The 20,348-nt window shown below is 41.8% G+C and overlaps 3 protein-coding genes across 9 annotated transcripts; 2 read left to right on the top strand and 1 right to left on the bottom strand.

Annotated features, from left to right (window-relative positions):
* The first annotated feature begins 1,397 nt into the window (after nt 1–1,397).
* LOC143371836 (thiol S-methyltransferase TMT1A-like) lies at nt 1,398–3,576 on the top strand. Of its 5 annotated transcripts, none has more exons than XM_076817492.1 (4): nt 1,398–1,940; nt 2,655–2,914; nt 3,029–3,337; nt 3,431–3,576. In XM_076817492.1, the coding sequence occupies exons 1-3, from the start codon at nt 1,664–1,666 to the stop codon at nt 3,287–3,289; spliced, it is 798 nt and encodes a 265-aa protein (XP_076673607.1). In that variant the 5' UTR covers nt 1,398–1,663; the 3' UTR covers nt 3,290–3,337; nt 3,431–3,576. The 5 variants fall into 5 exon arrangements, with proteins under 5 accessions (XP_076673607.1, XP_076673606.1, XP_076673605.1 ...); XM_076817491.1 differs by having other exon boundaries at nt 3,419–3,555; XM_076817495.1 differs by lacking the exon at nt 3,431–3,576 and having other exon boundaries at nt 1,411–1,525; nt 1,605–1,940; nt 3,029–3,378.
* Nucleotides 3,577–4,983: 1,407 nt separating this feature from the next.
* Nucleotides 4,984–8,238, bottom strand: LOC143371826 (uncharacterized). Of its 2 annotated transcripts, none has more exons than XM_076817470.1 (3): nt 8,019–8,238; nt 7,820–7,922; nt 4,984–7,735 (listed from the first exon to the last, which is right to left on the bottom strand). In XM_076817470.1, exons 1-3 carry the CDS (start codon nt 8,090–8,092, stop codon nt 5,159–5,161), a joined length of 2,754 nt encoding a protein of 917 aa, XP_076673585.1. In that variant the 5' UTR covers nt 8,093–8,238; the 3' UTR covers nt 4,984–5,158. The 2 variants fall into 2 exon arrangements, with proteins under 2 accessions (XP_076673585.1, XP_076673586.1); XM_076817471.1 differs by having other exon boundaries at nt 8,007–8,029.
* A 1,085-nt stretch (nt 8,239–9,323) lies between these two features.
* On the top strand, nt 9,324–19,530 carry LOC143371832 (pyruvate kinase). Of its 2 annotated transcripts, XM_076817481.1 has the most exons (8): nt 9,377–9,488; nt 12,636–12,671; nt 14,466–14,810; nt 15,162–15,348; nt 16,474–16,995; nt 17,424–17,762; nt 18,309–18,465; nt 19,123–19,530. In XM_076817481.1, the coding sequence occupies exons 2-8, from the start codon at nt 12,645–12,647 to the stop codon at nt 19,133–19,135; spliced, it is 1,590 nt and encodes a 529-aa protein (XP_076673596.1). In that variant the 5' UTR covers nt 9,377–9,488; nt 12,636–12,644; the 3' UTR covers nt 19,136–19,530. The 2 variants fall into 2 exon arrangements, with proteins under 2 accessions (XP_076673595.1, XP_076673596.1); XM_076817480.1 differs by lacking the exon at nt 12,636–12,671 and having other exon boundaries at nt 9,324–9,488.
* Nucleotides 19,531–20,348: the final 818 nt, after the last annotated feature.

Below are 20,348 nucleotides of genomic sequence, written 5' to 3'. Positions count from 1 at the left end.
GGGGCCGGCCGGGATGCTTCTGAATCGGGGCGAATTTCGAGTCTCGTGCATGTGAAACGCGGGGCCGACGGTGGTGTGGTGGCGGCGGTGCCGTGGTACGGGCGCGGCCAAGAGCCCAGCCGAATGCGCGCACTCGCTCGAGAGACCAAATTGATCGGGCCCCGTTTTTGTTTGTGGTCACTCTTAAAAACTCGAGCGACAAAGAATCGCGCTCCCCCTTTGCGCCCGATATGTTCGTCTCGAGCGCTTTTTCTCTCTGCCCGCTGGCTGGCCTCCGCCCCTCCTCGTTTTGTTAACATCCGCGCTCTTTCTCGCATTTCGAAAACGTGAGACCTTTGTTTCGCCGATACTCCTACCGACCGAATCCTGCTCCCTTCCCGGCGAAACGCTCCCTGTACTGTTCCGATCTTTTCAATCTTCTTCTTGGACGTGTCGTCAAAAAAAGGTAAAAAGAGTTAAGGGGTTACGGTCAGTCAGGAGGCCGAAAAAGGTGTGATTTTTGGGATTTTTTTCTCAGAAACTATAAAACTTTATTCAAAAAACTTTTTTTTATTTGAAAGATAGTACATTTAGCTGTATCTCTGAATTTTTACGTGAAAATATATTTATTAATAACGTAGTTATTTAGAATCTCCTAGATGTCCTGTTCGAATGGTTTGCGGTGACCATGATTACTTAGAAGTGGATTATCTATAATCGAAAATTCCAAAAAATTTAGTTAATATATTAAATTATCCAGTCCTTGAACGAAGGTTTTTTAAATATTGATTTACGACAAAATGGCAAATGTTCAAACGCGAAAAGTCGATTTTCGGCCACAATCCCACTTAATTTTCGTTAATTAAAAAAAGAATAAGCAACAGAAACAGAAATTCTTCATTGAAGGACTACTTAGATAATTTACTATATTAATTAAATTTTTTGTGGTTTCCCATGACTGACCATAGCCCCTTAAATGAATTATATGAACCTTTAACAGAATTTTAATAACTGAAAAAATGCAATGTAAGAAATATTACGTAATAGGAGAGGGGGTTGGAAAATAAAATCTTACGAATTCTTATACCGGGGGAGGGACGGGGGTAGGTACGAAATCGCCTAAATTACCCTTATGTAATTTGCTCCTCATTTGTCTTTTACATCCGCCGTTACTGAGTTTCTTGTAATTTAAATGTTTCTTATATTCGAGCAATTAGGGATTCGAAATTCGATCGATGTCGAGTTTCAGAGTCCGTTGAGCTTCGGAGATGGTCACGTAGCCCCTCCTACCCCCTCGCGTCAAGTGGTTAGATGCTTGAATCTCCGTAAATTGCGGTACACTTGTGATAATGTTGTTTTAAAGAGCATTCATTTCCAGAGGGGCATTATGTATTCAGAAAATATAGCTGAAGCGCTTATTATCTTATCGCGAGTGATTAAGCTCGCGTTATTTGCGCCGCTTTGGCGAGCGGCGGTCGTGTCCGAGCTGAACATCGAAACTGCGGTCCGGGGATTGTTCGCGTGAAGAGTATGAATACCTAATTTGGTAATTAAAAAGCGGGACTTAAGACTCTAGTTTCTACGTGGTTTGCGGGGACAGGCTTAATGGGAAGTTCTGTCAGAAGTGTGATCTGGGAACAGGCGATCAGTCACTTCGGGTACACAGCTTTTGGAGCACAGAAAGATGAGCAATAGCGACTTGTGGATACGCGACCTGATCACTAATTACGGCCTGCTGTCCATTGTTCTCATCCTGACGGCGTTCTGGATATACCGCAAGTGGTCGGACCTGCAGAAGAGTGTGTACAGGGGGTATTTGACGGGATTCGAAGTGGAATGCGCGGAACTAGCGTTGCCTTACAAGAAATACTTGTTCGAGCTGCTGCAGAACGTTGTTTCCAATGACTGCGTGCTAAGATCGATGGGCTGCATCCGTCTGCTCGAGATCGGCGTTAAAACGGGTGTGCATCGCGCGAATATGCCATGAATAATGTTGCTTCTTATTGTAACGTTGGAGAAAATAAGGACGCAGAAAGATTCTGTGTTTCTCATCTCATAAGCGAGATAAGAAGCGACGTTAGTTGTGGAACGACCTGATAAAATATAGTAGACGAGATTCATGGTCTTCGTATACCTAAATGATTGTTTCTGGATCTATCTGTTCATTCGAATACCGAGTAACTACTCAAGCGGGGGTGACTTTGGGAAAATCAAAAATTCCTACCGCAAGTGCAGGAAACTTTGCGACACTTTTTCATGTTTTCCAAATATCACGCGAAAACTATAGATTTTAATCCCGAAAAAATACACCGATTACTTCTTTTAGTTCGTTATTTATATATTTATTAATCTAAAACATAAACAGTGAAAAACCATCTGAGAATAAAAATTCTTTTACAGTTACAAAATAAAATTTGAAGTTGTCGCGAAATCACCCTGCATCGAGGGGGTGACTTTGTGGCACTAGGTATGTTTTACCGTGTGAATAACACAGGGAACTAAGGAAGTAAAAATTAACCCCAGAAGTTACAAAGTCACCCCCGCTCGCGGTATCTTAGAAAAGGAAACATAGTCCATTCTATTGAGATTCGAACAAGCTAACATATCGCAGAAGCTTCTTCTCGATTCGACTAAAACGCCCCCCGTGGATTATATACATATTTTGAACGTTACAGGCGAGAATATACAATTTTACCCCGACAGCACTCACCTAATCGGCGTCGATCGAAATCTCAGGCTAGCCGAATACTTGATAAAAGGGAATCGCTCTTGGCAATTCTCTCACATTATCATCGAGCATCTGATCATCGGCGACGGTGGCCACATGGACGACGTGCCCGCTGGATACGTGGACGTGGTTGTCACCACGAGATCATTGTGCTCGGTGACATCGATAGAATCCACCCTTAAAGAGATTCGCAGAGTACTGTCGCCGGTAAAACGATTGATATGTCTGATAAAATTAAGAATGCAGCAAATATCTCATTATAATACTCAAACCGTCATCTTAATGGAATAAAATCTTTTTTCGTTCCGCGGTTTGTTTCAGGGCGGCCGATACTTATTCATAGAACACGTGCCGGAAAGCGAAGGGACGTTCGTACGATGGCTACAGAAAGTGTTATCGCAAACAGGAATATGGCCATCGTTCTTTGGTGGTTGCCACCTGGACGTCGACCCTATCGTGCACATTAAAAACGCTGGCTTCGATCGCGTAACATGGGACACGTTCACCCTCGAAGGCTACGTGTCTCAATCATTTCATTTAACTCTATCGAGGCGGCACGTGCTCGGCGTGGCCGTTCGATAGTTACAGATACTATGGAGAATGCGAAAATGGGATAGGAAAGTTCAAAGTGTGAGTAGTCACTTGTTAATAAAGCTGGGGTGAGTCGTTTACACGGCAGAGGTAGAATTTCTCCAACTAAGTTGAGGGTAGTTGGTCCCGTAGCTCGCCCACCATGACCGACACAAGCACCGCAATCATTATTAACCAGGTTTTGGATACTGTGCCAGTGGAATAGGCGTGTGAAGAGCTGGAGGTCAAGTGTCTTCCAGTAAAGATTTAGTAGGTATACTATGTTTAGTACGCTATTCTTTATTTTTAAAACAATGGTACAACTGAATTATTACGGCGTATAATCGGATCAATTATAACCCCACTGGAAACTCGAAGTTACAATTTTATTGTACCCCTTGTTCTCTCGCTTTCTCTCTCTCTCTCTCTCTCTCTCTCTCTCTCTCTCTCTCTTAAGGGGTTAGACTACTGTAAAACGTTCGAAAAATAGTAATATTCTTTTCGCTTAAATATTAGTTTGAAATCTCTAGAATAACACGCAAAAGGTTTGAAATATAAATACAGCTTAGTTTTGGAGATACAGAGCTGAACTCATACCTACTCGAATGTCTGCGTGCTTTTTTTCAGCACGCTGTTATTCAGCGAAGTTTCAAAATTTAAAAAACGGGCCCGTTAATGCTTAGGAATAACATTATACATAATAGACAAATTTGGTTGTTCTGTTTTATATAATCCAAATTTGAGTTAGGAGGTACACCGTTTAAGAAAGACCATCAGTTTTCGGAGCCATCTAAATATATATATATTTTATATTTATTTAGTGATTTCGGGCACTAAATAAATATATATTTTCTTAATTTTTATAATGGTTTTTAATGCTTTACAATGTGCCAAAATCAAGTGCTAAATCGCAATTTAATCGGCTGATTAGTTTCTCTAAAATTTGCATCGGAAAATTAGCTACTTTTGCGGGCCGTCACAGTAGTCTACCTCCTTAAAAATATAATTCCGCTAACTGCTTCGATTAACGTTTTACAATATCAGTTACCATAAAATGCGTATATAAACATGATCGGTAAACTTAATAGTCGATTTTGTTGCTCTAAACGGTACGACACATCGATCTTTCGTGTTTCGAAAGTGAAGAGAAGGTAAAATAATAATTGTATTCGCGGAAGTGATGTAACACAAAATTTCTTAGCGTAGAACAAAAGACATTTTATTATTAAACAAAGATAATCTACAAATGGAAATAACATAAAAGTAAAGTAATCTTGAGGAATAATTCTCTATGAGTCGTTGAATAAAGGAATCTTGAGAAGTATATGAATCGTTGAGTAAAGACCGAAATTCAGTAAAAAATTTCGGGCACTAAATAAATACTATTAAATCGTTAGCATGGATTACATTGACTGTACGTTACTGCTTTCGAAAATCTTAATCTACAGTTTAAAAAAAGTACAATTTACAATATATATTTCTAAATTAGTTCAATGCAGCCTAAACTTTCGACTAATCCATAGTATACATGCTTATTCCGAATTGACTAATTGTAAGCGAAATTCGGTTAAGTTTTTACAGAAAGTATAAGGCTCATAATCTATTTACACGTTATAAATCGGTATTGAAACAGTCATTGCTGTTTTTGCTTTAAATTTCAACATTTTTCCTAAAATTTCGTTAAACTTAAACCAACATACCGATTTTCATCTCTCAGATATTAATTAAACTTTGTAAATATCATGTGCGATACAAATGTCCAGCACGGTCACTATTTTAGACTTAAGCCGTTATAAATGTTTTTCTTGATCGCTCCTTCTAACGTTGTGGCAATAGTAATAGTACTTTTCATTAAACCATCAATCATTACAAAGCAAGGAATCATGAGAAATACGACGACTCGGAGTCTGAATCAAAGACTTTTGTCTGGAAACGTAACGTACGTAAACGGCTCTTGTCTCCTTTAATATTTATTCTGGTTAACAGCTTCCTTCTGTCTCTTAATACAATTTGAGAATCGTTTGACTTGTAACCGGAAGCTATCCTCGTCGTTAAATTAGATCTCGTTATGCTCACAGGATTCGCGTGATTTATATTCTCTTCTTCGCTTAAATACAAAAGATTTTTAGATCTTCTTTTTCTATAGATATAGCCCGTCTGTTTCGCGAACTTGCCGTTTTGTCCAATCGATTCAGGAGGCAACTTGGCTTTCACAGATTTCGTTGTACATTTTCCTTCGTTCCGTATCTCCACAGGATCGTCAGAGTTCTTTCGAGGCGAATTATAAGGTGATCTGATTTTAGCGTTCCTCTTTTGCTCGGAGTTGTATATAAGGTTCACAAACTCATCGTCTTCATCGGATAGTAGCAAGTTATACGATTTACGGTTTGTCTGCGCGCTTCTGCTCGCATACGCGCCGTTACTACGGCAATCTTTATTAAATATTTCTGATTCATCAGAGCACGATATCGCCTCGTGATTCTGCCTCGGACCTTCCTCTGGAAGCACACTGTTACTCGCTTTTAAACAGCTCACGTTAGTTTTGAGATTCTTCTGTAGTAATCGCTTTTCCACCGTGCAAGAACTATTGCTGGACGAATCTACTTTCGAATTTATACAGAATCCCTTTTGCGCCGTTTCTAAGGTTTCATACATGTCGTTCTTATTTGATCCTGCGTACTTATCCGACGTATCTTTTCTTACTAAACTACAATTTTCAGAAGCTCCTATGACCGGAGACGAGGGTTGACGACCTGCAATCGATATAGTATGCCGGGAAGAACGATCCTGCGATGCAGAGTTTTGGCATTCGTCCATTAAAAGCATTGATTCGTCGCCAATCAAATGTGCAGCTTTGCTACGAGGCTTTGAAATATTTGAGCATTTCGATGAATTCTGAGGAACATAAGCGGTGCCGCTATGTTCCGAGCGAACGAGTTCAGCTTTATACTTTTTTATATCTAGCTCGGACAGCTTTTTTAAACGAACCACTGGATGTCTGAACCTGGCATTCCAAAACGCGTCCTGTGATTTTCTGCGCTCCGGATTATTGAATTCCGATGGTTGCTTTAAATGAACTATTGGACTTAAACTACCGGGTCTTGTCGCCTCCCTATTTGCCTTTCTGTATTCCTCAATATCAGACTCTGATAGTTGGATTAAACGAACTACTGGACACAAGCCTCTTAGACTCGCCGTCGTTTTCTTCGAACTTCTATATTTCTGGATATCGCGCTCTGTTACCGGAATCAAATAAATGCTTGGATTCAAATATGTTCTCGATGCGTGATTAGATTTCTCAGACAACTGGTTAACGAGCTTCTCAACTTGAGCTACTGAATTGTCGAGTTTACTTTTCGTAGTTAATAATTCTTCCGACAACGCCGATTCTGTGAATCTCTGCGTCGTCGACGGATTATTTACCGTTTTATCGTCGACCTTGTTACGGCGCTTCTTCGAGGCATCCATTATAGACGAATTTTCGCTCACATGACTTTGAGCAATTTTTCTTCTTTTGCGTTTCCTGTAGTTTGAAATACTCAGTATGCTACTATTCAGCATGCTCTTATTGAAGATGGAGAAGCGGCTTATCTGTCTTTTCCTGTAAAGCAAGTATTTCTTTGATGTCTTACATGTGGGATGCAGTGCGGGGTGTAAGTTCTTCGTCGAATTGGTCGACATAATCTTCTTACTACTCGTCATATTCGCAAGGTCAACTGGTGAGTCTCTGCCGGTGTACAATTTTTTGCGACTACTTGATTTAGTAGTATTGTCTTCCAACGTGGAGCTCTCATCTAGCAACAATTTCCCACAATACATTCGTCTGATATCAGGATTGCTGTATCTGCTAGCATTAAATGCAGGTGTGCAATACTCTGCGTTAAACAGTTCTCCGCTATGTTCCGAGGTACAATTCCATGCATTATCTCTGTTAACTGGATCTGTTGACGTTTTTATTATACTTTTGTGTAAGTTATTAGTTGCTTGCTGCGTTAAGCTCTCTGTTGGATTTGAAGAGGTTGTCGGTAAGGATGCCTGACAGGCATTGCCGTTATTATCTAACACAGTGGTCTCAAACTGTACAGTTCCAACATTTCCATGATTTTTCTGATTTGGCGAAACGCCATGTTTAGCTCCTTCCACAATAGCCATCGTCTCGATTTTATTAGTCGTATTCGTATTCGACAGAATGTACGCGGCAGTATCGATGGAGGAACTCAAGGAGTTTTCGTCCGAAATCAATCTTTCATGGTTGCCATTCGGCTTCTCTTTTACATTGTCGAGAAGCGATGAATACGAAGACTGCCCTTCCCTGAATGACATATCACCTTCAGGATTCGTGGCATCCTCCATCATTGCTTTGTACGGTAGATTACCAGTATTTATCCAGTACTGGATGAAATTTAATGATTTACAACGTCGTAACGTGGTGATGTTATATTCAATATCGCTCAGAAACTGAAACATATAACGATCATTATTGAAACAAAGAATACTTTAAAGCAAGTGCATCCGTGTTTAGAGAAATGGAATTGCTCGTACCGGTTTTGAGTAGCTATTACACAGGTTGTCCCAGAACCGTTGTCTCTCCTTTAAAACCTCCGTAGAAACTTTATATTCTGCATTATGTTTGAATCCTACTATTCTGAAAGAGATGGGGACACACAGTCAATTTAATTAATAACCAACGCACGAATTTGTCATGATATCTTAACATTAACCTATATACATCAACATTTACCTTTCAACTCCGTAGTTGTACGATTGTGAGAGGAGATCGACGTCATCACTACTTGACGTTATTTGATCGTCCATAGCGCATATTTGATAATTTAAACAAACAATACGAGAAATTAAATTCCACAGTCATCATTGTAAACATAAACCAATATAAATAGACCAAGAATAAAGATGGCGTCTACTTTAAAGGTTGATTTATATGTACAGCAGACGATCGGCTTCGGCCACAGCCGACTCATAACTAAAAAAAAGTTATGCCATTTTTTTATAACACCGCTCATGTGAGGATCGGAAGTCCGATTTTCAATAGTAGAGTTCTGTACTCAGCATTATAATTAACGTTATTTTGTGATATAAAATTATACTAATATACCGTATATTTTATTATGTATAAGCAATACATAAATATCATAGACTATAATAAGTAGAAGTAATACAGTAGTATACTAATATTTATAAACGTAGTATATATTCTATGGACTCTCGGGATAGTTTGGGGTTGCGATGCATTATATTTCAAATATTTACAGAGATTTCAAGAAAAAATAAGTATGAAACAAGATAAAGCCATCTTTGAACCAAATTGAAGGATTTAAAAAATTGATAAAGCTATGTATAAGTTAATAGAGACCTGAAATAGACAAAATTATTGGTACGAGGCCAAACAGGTTAAGTGAACTCATGGAAAAGGGGTTAGCATAATTACCTATTGAAAGGAACAATTATGCAATTAATTATAAAATCGTGTTAGAGGACAGTATTATAATTGTGGAAAATTTCCTCACCACCTCTCGCGGTGTGCCATTTTGCCTTCGGCACGTCTAGTAGTGTGCCCCGATGGAAAGAAGTCGGTCGAGAAACTCTAGGTTCCGAATAGTATATTCCTATTGGCCGGCGCGACAAAGTCGACGAATAAAAAGTAAGCAAACGGGACACGGGCGGCGGGAGCCAATGCGACCGAAGAACCCCCCTTGCCCCTGTGACATTTCAGCCGTCTTTTTTCCATCTGGCCACAGTACTAGAGACGGCTGTGCTTCGGCATCTTTGATGTTCGCTCGTTGGAAACTCGTCGAGCGTTCGTTGGCTGTATAAATCGACCTTAAAGCGTCACTTAAATTGTAAAGCTCAATTAGTAATCACAGCAGAAGTCTGAAATAAATTAATTAATAAAACTACGAAATAGAAATGATACAGATATGGCCGGCATCCGCGCGTTATTTTTAATTCGAAATGATTATGACCGCCGACTATCGATCGCGTTTTCGCGGCTGTATAAAGTGGTGGCTGTTGCGTTGAGAATCAGCCGAAAGGTAGAAGATAGGTGATTAGGAAGTAATGACCTTTCTTGTCCTTAAAACATCAGTTTCCTACTGGCTTTGAACGTGATAACGTCCTTTTCGTTCGAACTTCCACGCAGCTCGTTGACTCTCGTTTACTTGAATCCCTGCTTGGTCTTAACGATTCCGAGAAGGTAACGAAGAAATCAGATTGTACAGTTTTGCCCTTAAGATTGCGTAATTTCGGCTGCTTAACCTGTCCCAATAATCGTAACTGTGAAAAACGATCCAAGGAATCCGTCGGCCTTTGTTACATTCCCCGAATTCACGATTTCTGTATCGTCTCTCGGCTCCTTATCGACTTTGCCCAGGTTTTTATCGCGTTTAACGGTCTAATGCTAATTCGTCAACGTGTTCATGGACATACGAAGATTTAAATAAAGTCTAGAGTCTAGAGTACCTAACGAAGACGAATCTGACCTTGAAATAATACACTTGCTTTGGGGTATTCAAAATTCGTTATTATTACTGAATCTGTGCTTAAACTTCTTATAGAACTTACGGTTCCTAGTGCATAGAATAACATTCCGTTTTATCCAGTTACACTTCAGTCGTATATATTGCAATTATCATTTGAAATATACATAAAGTAAATATATCAACTCTGCATTGTTATATCAGCTTAGGCGTCATGAATATATTAAGTAATTTTATTCTACTCGGATATATCCTTCCGTACGCTCGCAGAGTTTTTCATTCTTGTGAAATGGACTAGTTGGTTAGTTGCCGGCTTCCGCAATGTCAGTTTGTACAATTTTTCTGAAACTATGATAGTTTACATTCCGCCATTGACGCAGGCAATGTCAAATAATGTTTGCGCGACCTATGGATCATTCAGATTGTAGAATCATTTTGTTAATATAACACTTGGGGTCTGTACACGCATCAGAATTCAGGGTACGCTCTTTTGTCTAGAGGCTGATTCAGACACGTGCATTAATTTAGCCGAGCAGTGAGTATTTTAAGAATTTGCTGTGTATCGACACTAAAATTTAGTCGAGTAGCTTAGTAAAGCACTGGTAAATTACTAAATTACTCGCCACTCTGCTAAATTAATGCACGTGTCTGAATCAGCGTTTGCGTTTAGAGAAGGTCTTACGAGAAGTCGCATTCTTCGTTCTTTTTCTGTACACATACCTTGGCATACTATAAGCGATCACTCGGAGAGTAATTACATAGATACGTGTAATCACTCTTACACCACAGTCTCGTCAATATCCCCAACCCATCCGATAACCTCTTAATAGAAAAGAAACAATGCACGTGTGACTTCTGAACCATGATACGAAAGAAAAGCTTGACGTCAGTTTGACGGCGCAAGCCATTGCGTAACAATTATGTGGTCGAATGCTACAGTTGTATATCATTGACTCGGCTGGAGATTGACCAGGAAAAGTGCCACAGCTTGATGATATTAAAGTAACCTCGCAGTGCCGTTAAAATATCATGAATACAATTACGATTTGAAACACGTGACTCCCGCGTGATAATTCTATCGCCGCGTATTTTATTAATCTAGCCGTTTCGAGTTCATACTGCCACAGATGTGCCATCGCGAAATGTATCTAAAAAATTACGGACGAAGAATCGCGTTGATGTAAAACGATCTTCGGAATTGGCGTAACGATACATCGCAGTTCGTTGCATTAAATCGCGCTTCTCGCAGAGCTGCCATTAATTAATATACACTCTGTACATTATTTACATTCCCAATTCGTCGTTCTTCTGGAGCGTTGCAATCGTTCAAAAATGGCGTGTTATGAATGTCTATATACTTTCAGACGATGGCGGCGGTAATACGTGCTGAGGGTGAATCACGTTTCTCTGAAACACTGTCGTCTTTGTCACAAGACCTAGGTCAATTTTTAATAATCGCGTCGACCTTTGGGCGGCCATTGAACCACTCAAACTTAAACAAAGATCCATCGAAATTAATAATGCAGAAATCTATCAATCCTCGCATGACAAAAAAATTGGTTAAACGCAGTATGGATCACACGATTTTGTGATCTTTATTTTGCAAAAGATTACCAACCCATGGAAGGACTTTTACGTTATACAATTATTAAAATTACTGACAAGGAAAGATCCCGAACCCAAAAATTCAAAAAATTCTGAAACTTTGTGAATATGTAGGGGATTTCCTCCTGATTACAACGCAATTTCTGTTTGCTGCCCAAATTCACTCGGGGAGGGGTAAAATCAGCCCCCGAAAATTCAGCTATTTTCCGATTTTGTGTTACAACTCGCGAACTGTAAGAGATAGAGAAAAAGTTTCAAGACAAAAGTTACTTCTCTTAATGAGATCTATCATTTGGTAAAAAATTATTTTACAGTTCACGAGTTATAACAGAAAATCGGGAAATAACCGGATTTTCAAGGGTCAATTACACCCCCTTAGAGTGAACTTGGGCAGCAAACAAAAATTGCTTTGTAATCAGGGGGAAATTCCCTACGTATTCACGAAGTTTCAGAATATTTTGAATATCCAGGTTCGGGAAGTTCCCTTGTAAGTCACATTGTTCCATTTCAGGCTTAAAAAACAAAAGCTACAGAAAATTTAAATTTATACTACTCGCTATTAAATAACCCATTAACGAAGATTGTAAAACAATAACAAGAAATAAAATATACCCAATAGCAACGAAGCTACTTTTCTTTAACAATTAAAATCCGAAAACTGAAGCTCACTTTCAGATCATCGAGGGTTGGTAGTTTTCTGCATAGCGGCCCAATTAGGGATCAGTGAAAGAAGGAAATTCTAAATCATTCGATTACAATTTATCGCACCACTTCCAACTGCCAAGCAACACATATATTTCCTCAAATACTTCACCTCGCGATAACGATTAACCAGCTACTTAATAGTCGATCATAATTGACGCGTTTGTTACACACGCACCTCAAACGATAACCAGCCTCCCCCCGCGTACTTAATTAATTAACACCTTTGTAGCGTGCTTAACGGAGCGATTGAAAGTACTTGCAGCACCGTGCAATCTTATCGCCATCATTCGTTTCTATGAATGAACGTAACGGTTCAGGGTAGAATGGGGCGGATCGAATTTTGGTATACCTGCTGCACGCATTGGCGCCGCCATCGTCTACGTCCATCGGGCGGCTCCTTCGGTTCCCCTCTCTGCTTCCGGTTGTCGCGAAACTTCCGTTGCTCGCCCGATAAGGCGCGTGCATTTCGTACACCGACGTATGCAGCCAGACGTAGCCGCGGCATCATCGATACCGCATTGCCACTAATTCCTGTCTCCTATTTATTTGCGCAGCCCGCAAGAATGGTCTGGATTACCGTCGACGATAAGGTATTAAAGCCGTCAGCTAGTGGGCAGTTTGTTTTGCAGTGACCGCATTATCAGTATTCTTTTATTTTCTTACCAACACCTCGGTACCCTGCTCGGCGTTTAAGTTGCCCGAGCTCTCTACCTACCGCGTGCATTGCCGTTGCACACTCAGAGGTGGCCCGATGCTCTTTCGACGAACCGCGCCGGGGACCCTTGCTCGTGTTACTGCGCGCGAGCGTGTAAAATTTCCAAGCGTCTCCACACGGTTTGTTCGAATCAGAGCGGGCCCGCTCTGACGCGGCGACGCTTGCTTCTAATCTTCGCCGCAGTGTTGAGAAAGCTTTTGGTTTGAGCACCTTCAGTTAGAGTTGCAATGAAATCAGTTGGCTGAGGCTGATCGAGGCTGGTGCGATTGCGAGCTTGCGTCGAGGGAAGAAGAGAATGGAAAGTGGTAGCTGTCTTTGGTAGCCCTCGAAGACCATTTGATTTTGTACTGATTGTAGCTACTTAGTGAGAATGAAACTGCGCCGTTGTATTATTGCAAGTATGGTTATAAGTGTTTGTAATATCTCTTGAGATACAGCGAAGTCGCTCGTTTCAGTCTACGATCCGAGGCATTCAGAGCAAAAACGGACTAACCCAGATTGTAAAGTATTAATAGTTTTCTATTTCTTATGATTAGTAGAGCCTATTGGAAGACATTGTTGCTACTAACTGAACTTCATCGAGAAACGTGGGTTAGTCCGTTTTTTGTCTCAATGCCTCGCGTATTCCATTTCAGGGTGAGAGTAAAGATACTCCACGCGACCCTAAGCGAAACTGTGGTCCTTATCGTTTCATATTTAAAGCCGTTTCTTTCGATGCTCGAAAAATATTTGCTCTCGTGTCTGGCCGATTTTACGACCTCGCTGTATCTCTGACAACCTTTTTTAAGCTCTTTTCTCGCATGGTTTGCGTTTGTAGCTCTCCTACGATTCGTGGGGATTATAAGCAATGATTGAATGAGGTGTTACTTCGCTCCTCGAGCATATAGAGTCTAATGATTGTAAGTAAACTGATCGGAACCTCTCTCTTTTTGAATGCGCTGGTGACTTTCTTGAGCTTGATATACAATTAGTTTACATAGATATACATGTAGTTTAATGCTACCCGTTCCAAAGTCTCTTTTCATTAAATAGTAATTAGTAATTAGACTTCAAATTGAACCCCTCGCTGATAACGCGGGTGCATTAATGTTATCGCGGCACTTTCTCATCGACAGTGGTTTGAGACTGGGTTGTATCTCCGCTTTATCAGCGCAGGGACAAAGCACTAATTAGCAATCGTTGATTCTTGAATGGGCCCCGTAATCTTTGATAAATCTAGGCAGCCATCTTGCCTGCAACGTAAAAAGTGAGTCACTGGAATGTTAAAATCTCAAGTTTCTCGTCGCCTGATACATACTGCCAGCTAAGCCCGTGTCTCGCGAGACGAGGCTTGCAACGACTAGCAGCAATGTTAAGTTATTTTTAGCGCAGTGGCCGTACTACCGTACTTGAATATAACGTAGTCTGAATAGGGCACCGAGCCTCTCTTCACTTATGTCGGTTTATCGTTACGTTGTCATCGGCACTACCTAAAAGCCAGCTCGAACTAATCAGCACCGTGTACATGAAACCTATACCTCCACCGTGTCCCGAAACAATGCCCGCGTGTATAACAGGTGATTCTAATTACGCGATGCACAGAAGCCTGGAGACGCTCCGGAGCTGAATTGCCTGGCGATTGTCGCCGAGCAGTTCGGTGTAACAGTCTAACCGTTGCTGGTTCTTGTAGATGACTGGAAAGCCGAATACCCTGGCTCTGAACGCTCAGACCCAGCTAGATCACATGTGCGCCCTGGACGTAGAGAGCCGCGCGTCGTTCGTCCGCCTCTCAGGGATCATCTGCACGATCGGGCCCGCCTCGCGGTCCGTCGAGACCCTCGAGAAGATGATCGGGACCGGAATGAACATCGCGCGGATGAACTTCTCCCATGGGTCGCACGAGTATCACGCGGAGACCATCAACAACGTCCGGGAAGCGCAGAAGAACTACTCTGCCCATTCCAAAATCCACGTTCCCGTGGCCATTGCCCTGGACACTAAGGGGCCCGAGATTCGTACTGGACTCCACGAGGGTGTACGTAACCGGATTCGTTCGGTTTGGAATCGGCGTAACACTTTGAATGGCGTCGGGTGCTTCCGATCGTCTTCGTCGGAGAAGCTTTGTAGAAAGCATAAAGCGAGCTCCTTGAAAGCCTAGCGGGCCAAAAGTGGAGACCTAATATTTTGCGCGGGCCGCAATATTAAAAACTTAAATATATACTAATCAAAGAATTTCAATTCGTGGCTGGTAGAGCGATACCTTCGGTACAGTAACTCCTAGGAGATATTATTGGCGCGAAAAGACGCCGGCGCTAATCAAAGTGTTGGTACAGTGGTGGGAGCGCCCGTTGCAATTCCTCATTGAACTTGTTCGTTGCGTTATCAGGGCGGGTCAGCTGAATTCGAGTTAACCAAGGGGCAAACCTTCAAACTGTCCACTGACAAAGCGTTCATGGAGAAGGGCAACGCCAATGTAGTCTATGTGGACTATGCGAACATCTCGAAGGTGTTGAAGACTGGGAACCGTGTCTACGTTGACGATGGTTTGATCTCCCTCATCGTCACCGCCGTTGGTACGTATCACTGATAGATCTTCTACATTCCGTTCGCTTGTCTCTGCTTTAAATGGTGGCGCGCAGCTGTGTCTCGCTATGGCCGCGCGCTCGGGGCTGGCGGCGAACTCTTAACGCATAGCGTCAACGAGTTCAAGCTGAGAGAAAGAGAGAGACAGCCTAAGTGCTTGAAAGACAAAACGTGACCAAGTATTATGTTTCCCCTCTTTCACAGCTAGCGGTAGCTGTCGTGTCGGCACTTTCGCTCCCTTTCGCTCGCTCTGGCGTTCTCTCACTCTCGAAGGATTCCCAGAAGTAATGGGAATAGTGATGCGCGCGCTTAAGGAGGTATTCTCCTCCACGAGAATACCCCCTTAAAGGATTATACCTAGTCAGGAGGCCTAAAAGAGTCGAATGTTTGTGATTTTTTTTTGAAAAAGCGGAAGCATATATTTTTACAGAACTTTTTGCACTTAAAAGAGCAACATTTAAAGAACATTTGGTAATTTTTTGTAGAAAAATATTTACTTAATTATTTAATATTTTTTATATAAAAATCTACTGAATGACGGAAGAATTTTTTTCAATGTATAGTTTCGATTATATCAACGAAAAAAGGCTTCATGGATATCACTAATGGCCGTTTTTCGTTGATAAAATCGAAACTATACAATGGAAAAAATCGTTTCGCCATTCAGTAGATTTTTATGTAAAAAATAAGCCCCAAAAAAATTTAGAAAGATTAGTGTAGTAGCTTTTGAGATATCTTGCTCACCGTTTTTAAAAAGGCTTCTTGGATGTCGTTTATATTTTTATTATAAACGTAAATATTTTTGTACAAAAAAATTACCAAATGATCTTTAATGTTGCTCTTTTAAGTGTAAAAAGTTCTGTAAAAATATATGCTTCCGCTTTTTCAAAAAAAATCGCAAACATTCGCCTCTTTTCGGCCTCCTGACTAGGTATAACCCCTTAATCCTTAGTTGAAATGCGTCCATAGCGGGGGTTTATTTTATCGTCTTGCACCGAAGCAGAGGAAACTTCTGCCTTCGTCAGTCGTAACATTGTGAATTGGCGCCCAATGTTATATTGTTCAGGGAATAAAAGGAGCGCTTGAATTTCACCTCCCCCTTTCCCATCCTCCAGGCCCCGATGGAATTACCACCACGGTGGAGAACGGCGGTATGCTCGGCTCCCGCAAGGGTGTGAACCTCCCCGGGGTGCCAGTGGATCTGCCAGCCGTCTCCGAGAAAGACAAGCTAGACCTGCAATTCGGCGTTGAGCACGACGTCGACATGATCTTCGCCTCGTTCATAAGGGACGCCGCCAGCCTGGCTGAGATCCGAGCGATCCTCGGCGAGAAGGGCAAGAACATTAAAATCATATCGAAAATCGAGAACCAGCAGGGCATGACGAACCTCGACGAGATCATCGAGGCTTCTGACGGCATCATGGTGGCCCGCGGTGACCTCGGCATCGAGATCCCGCCGGAGAAGGTGTTCCTGGCGCAGAAGTGCATGATCACCAGATGCAACAAGGCCGGGAAGCCCGTGATCTGTGCCACGCAGATGCTCGAGTCCATGGTGAAGAAGCCGCGCGCAACTAGAGCCGAGACCTCCGACGTGGCCAACGCCATTTTGGACGGCGCAGACTGCGTTATGTTGTCAGGTATCGTTCGTGCTGCTGCGCTTTCAGCAGGGGTGGGTTCGAAACCTAACTTTTAAATTCCCCGAAATTCTTGAAACGTGAAACTCTCGGAACTGGAAGTGCCGATTCTGTTTTGTGAGTATAATATTCTGCTTTAAATTGAAGTGGGTAAAAATTTTGCATAAATCTCTATCGACCATAGTTAAAGAAAATACAAACAAAAATATAAAACTATACAAGTTCCCGAGGCACGCTGCGAATTGATTTTATACTTCATCTTATTAAGCTTTCGAGAGTTTCGAATCACGAAGAAAGTGCAAGGTTTGGAAATTCGAAAATTTCTCGGGTTTTGGGTTTTGAAGTTTCAAGAGACCCACCCCTAGTTTTCAGGCTCTCGTGCCGAGGTGTGTCAGGTGTATTAAGCCCAATGGTAATTGTGAATTGACTAGGTGAGACCGCCAAGGGAGAGTACCCCCTGGAATGCGTGCGCACGATGGCGAACATCTGCAAGGAAGCAGAGGCCGCTATTTGGCAGACGCAGATCTTCCACGATCTCGCGAGCAAGGCTATACCTCCGATCGATGCTACCCACGCTGTTGCAATTGCGGCTGTCGAGGCGTCCGTGAAATGCTTAGCCAGCGCTATTATCGTAATCACGACCTCCGGTCGTTCCGCGCATCTGATCGCGAAGTACAGACCTCACTGCCCCATCATCGCTGTGACCAGGTTCCACCAGGTTGCCAGACAGGCGCATCTGTTCCGTGGTATCCTACCACTGTATTACGCAGGTGAGGGATATCATATGTTATTTTCTTCGTAGATAGGGAACAAGGGGTGGAGGAGATAAATTGCGCAGACCCAAGAAGCCAGGGCCGGCGGAACCCATTATGCAAGTTTTGCGCCGCATAAAGGCCGTCGTGCATTTTGGCCAAGCGCGGCGATAGGCAGAGAAAAATTTATAAAAAAATGGTGACGCAGCGATATTGATATTAATTTCTCTCAAAATGCGCGACAGTCTTAAGGGCGCCACCCGAACAGGGTTAATAATAAAAGAATCCAACTCCCGCATACACAAAACATATTCAATAGGAAACAGGTACAAAAATTTCATGCCCCCAAATTGGGGGTGTTGAAAATTATCCTGTATTATGGCGCCAGCCATACCCGCGCCGGCCCTGCAAGAAGCAATCATTCCTTTTCTATCCCTCTGTTACTGTTACAGTCACGAGTAAAGCATTCAGCGATTATTCTTTCAACGATGAATAGCCACTTCACGGTTTAGCAGTGATTATGCTGATGGTTAAAGGAGACACCCTTTTATTTATTATGTGCAGAAGAGCCATTGAGTGACTGGGTGAAAGACGTGGACGTACGCGTTCAATTTGGCTTGAACTTCGGCAAGAGCCGCGGTTTCCTTAAAACCGGGGAGTCGGTGATCGTTGTCACTGGATGGAGACAAGGCTCAGGATTCACGAATACGCTTCGTATCGTGTACGTAGATCTTGATGGTCCCCCGTCTGACGATGCATGCACTGTACGCAGTGAGGCAGACTCGTACGAAGATATCTTGTGATCCCTGCATGTTTAATTCCTGCATGCTTTGTTTAATACATTATCATTTGTCAGCTTGTCGTATCTCTGGTGGGCGGGCCAACGGGTGCAAGTGAAATTTTACTATAAATAATAGCTGAAATAATTAAATTCATATTAATTATACAGAATAATACACAATGTCATAATATTTTTCTATTTTATTACTCTTGGAGGGGGGGGGGGGTGTCGTCCCTATCGCACCCCTCTGGATCCACCCCTGCTTTCACGTTCGCAATTTACTTTACATAGTACTTTAAATACTCTAAGTGTTTTCCTGCGAAACAAATTATTTTTAATTATACTCGTTTACGCGCCCACCAGAGATATATTTAACTTCTTTTTAGTTGCATATACAGTTTCTCAGCTTTAGCTTTAATACCTTCCTTCTATCAAGTGCATGGAACCAAGATTATTTGTTGCTGCACTTTGTCGCATATTTACGAAACAGAGACTTTTATGCAGTACATACCTAACTGTGTGTCGTTACGTCCTTTACGTGTGGAAGAAATGGGTTACAGGGAAGGAGGCGTCAGTTTCTTTTTTTTATATTTATAGGACCGTTGACTAAACGTACACTGGCTGGTCTGCAAAGAGGAAAAGAGATTCAGTGGTTGTAGATGTCGAGGGTTCAGTATGTACGTAACATATACATACGCTGGACTTAGTAAATTTACCGAAGAGTTAACAAAACGAAGATGCCAGTAGCTGCAGTATTATGTTCTTGTCTTTACAGATGTACCTACACAGCCACGCGATAGTGTGTATGCCCGCGCGTACATTATGTATATCACAGTATACATATATATGTACATATGCGAACGTATAAATAACTTTACTACCTAATAATCATTTGCACTAGTAAATTATTGAATCTTGAATAACCGATTGCTTGAAACGAACAGTAAATACTTCGATCTTTGATTCCTGTACGAGGGATGAATAAAGAAACGTATTTTATGTTAACATGTTACAATACCCTGTAAACGGCACCCTCCTATTCCTCCCCAGTGAGTTTCCCTACTTTGTCACGTGTACACCGAAACGAAACTGTTGCAGTATTCAATTTTTTTTCCCTCACCGTAACACGCAACATTAACCATTCGCTAACCCGTTTCAAACCAAACCGGCAAGATGGAGAAATAAATTCAACTACAGGCGCCCGGACATCGTATTCACTTCACTAAAATTATCAAGCAGCCTGAATTCCATTACGCTCCCACCATGATATGTTCCAATGAAATCGCGCCAGCAACGAAACGGCAAAAATCGTGCCGCCGAATGCCATGGGTATACTTTCGACGTTCACGTGCCTTTTAATATTGTGCTAGTAAGCTCGAAATGTAGAGGATACTTGTGTTACGTAGATGATACGCTTTGAGGATGACAGTTCGGCTGACGACCAGGTACGAGCAGCGTTTCAAAGCACGCGTCTCGAACACGACGCGCAGCTCGACGTGTATTCTAGCTGTAAGTTAGCGAGACTCACCAGAATCATGGTCACCCTGGGTGAGTAAACGAGAGTATACCCCTGTTTACTCTGATGAACTTTGAAGGCTGCTCTCACCCCTTAAATATGCAAAAGGGCCGAAATAAAGAAACTCGTATTTCTTATTTTTAAAACATATAAAAAAAACACTCCTTAGTAGCGAATAGACGAAGAAAATAGAGATAAATATGTAGACTTTACTTCGAATTTAATCGCACTGGGGTCCCTATATTGGTTTCGAGTGTGCAAAGAAAGAGCGAATAGGGGTATTGATATTTAAAAATATTTTTAGATA

Source organism: Andrena cerasifolii, chromosome 7 (assembly GCF_050908995.1).
Source record: "Andrena cerasifolii isolate SP2316 chromosome 7, iyAndCera1_principal, whole genome shotgun sequence".
NCBI classification, from domain to species: Eukaryota; Metazoa; Arthropoda; class Insecta; order Hymenoptera; family Andrenidae; genus Andrena; species Andrena cerasifolii.
The sequence above is the reverse complement of the archived record's forward strand: the minus strand, read 5'-3'. Positions and strand labels throughout refer to the sequence as shown.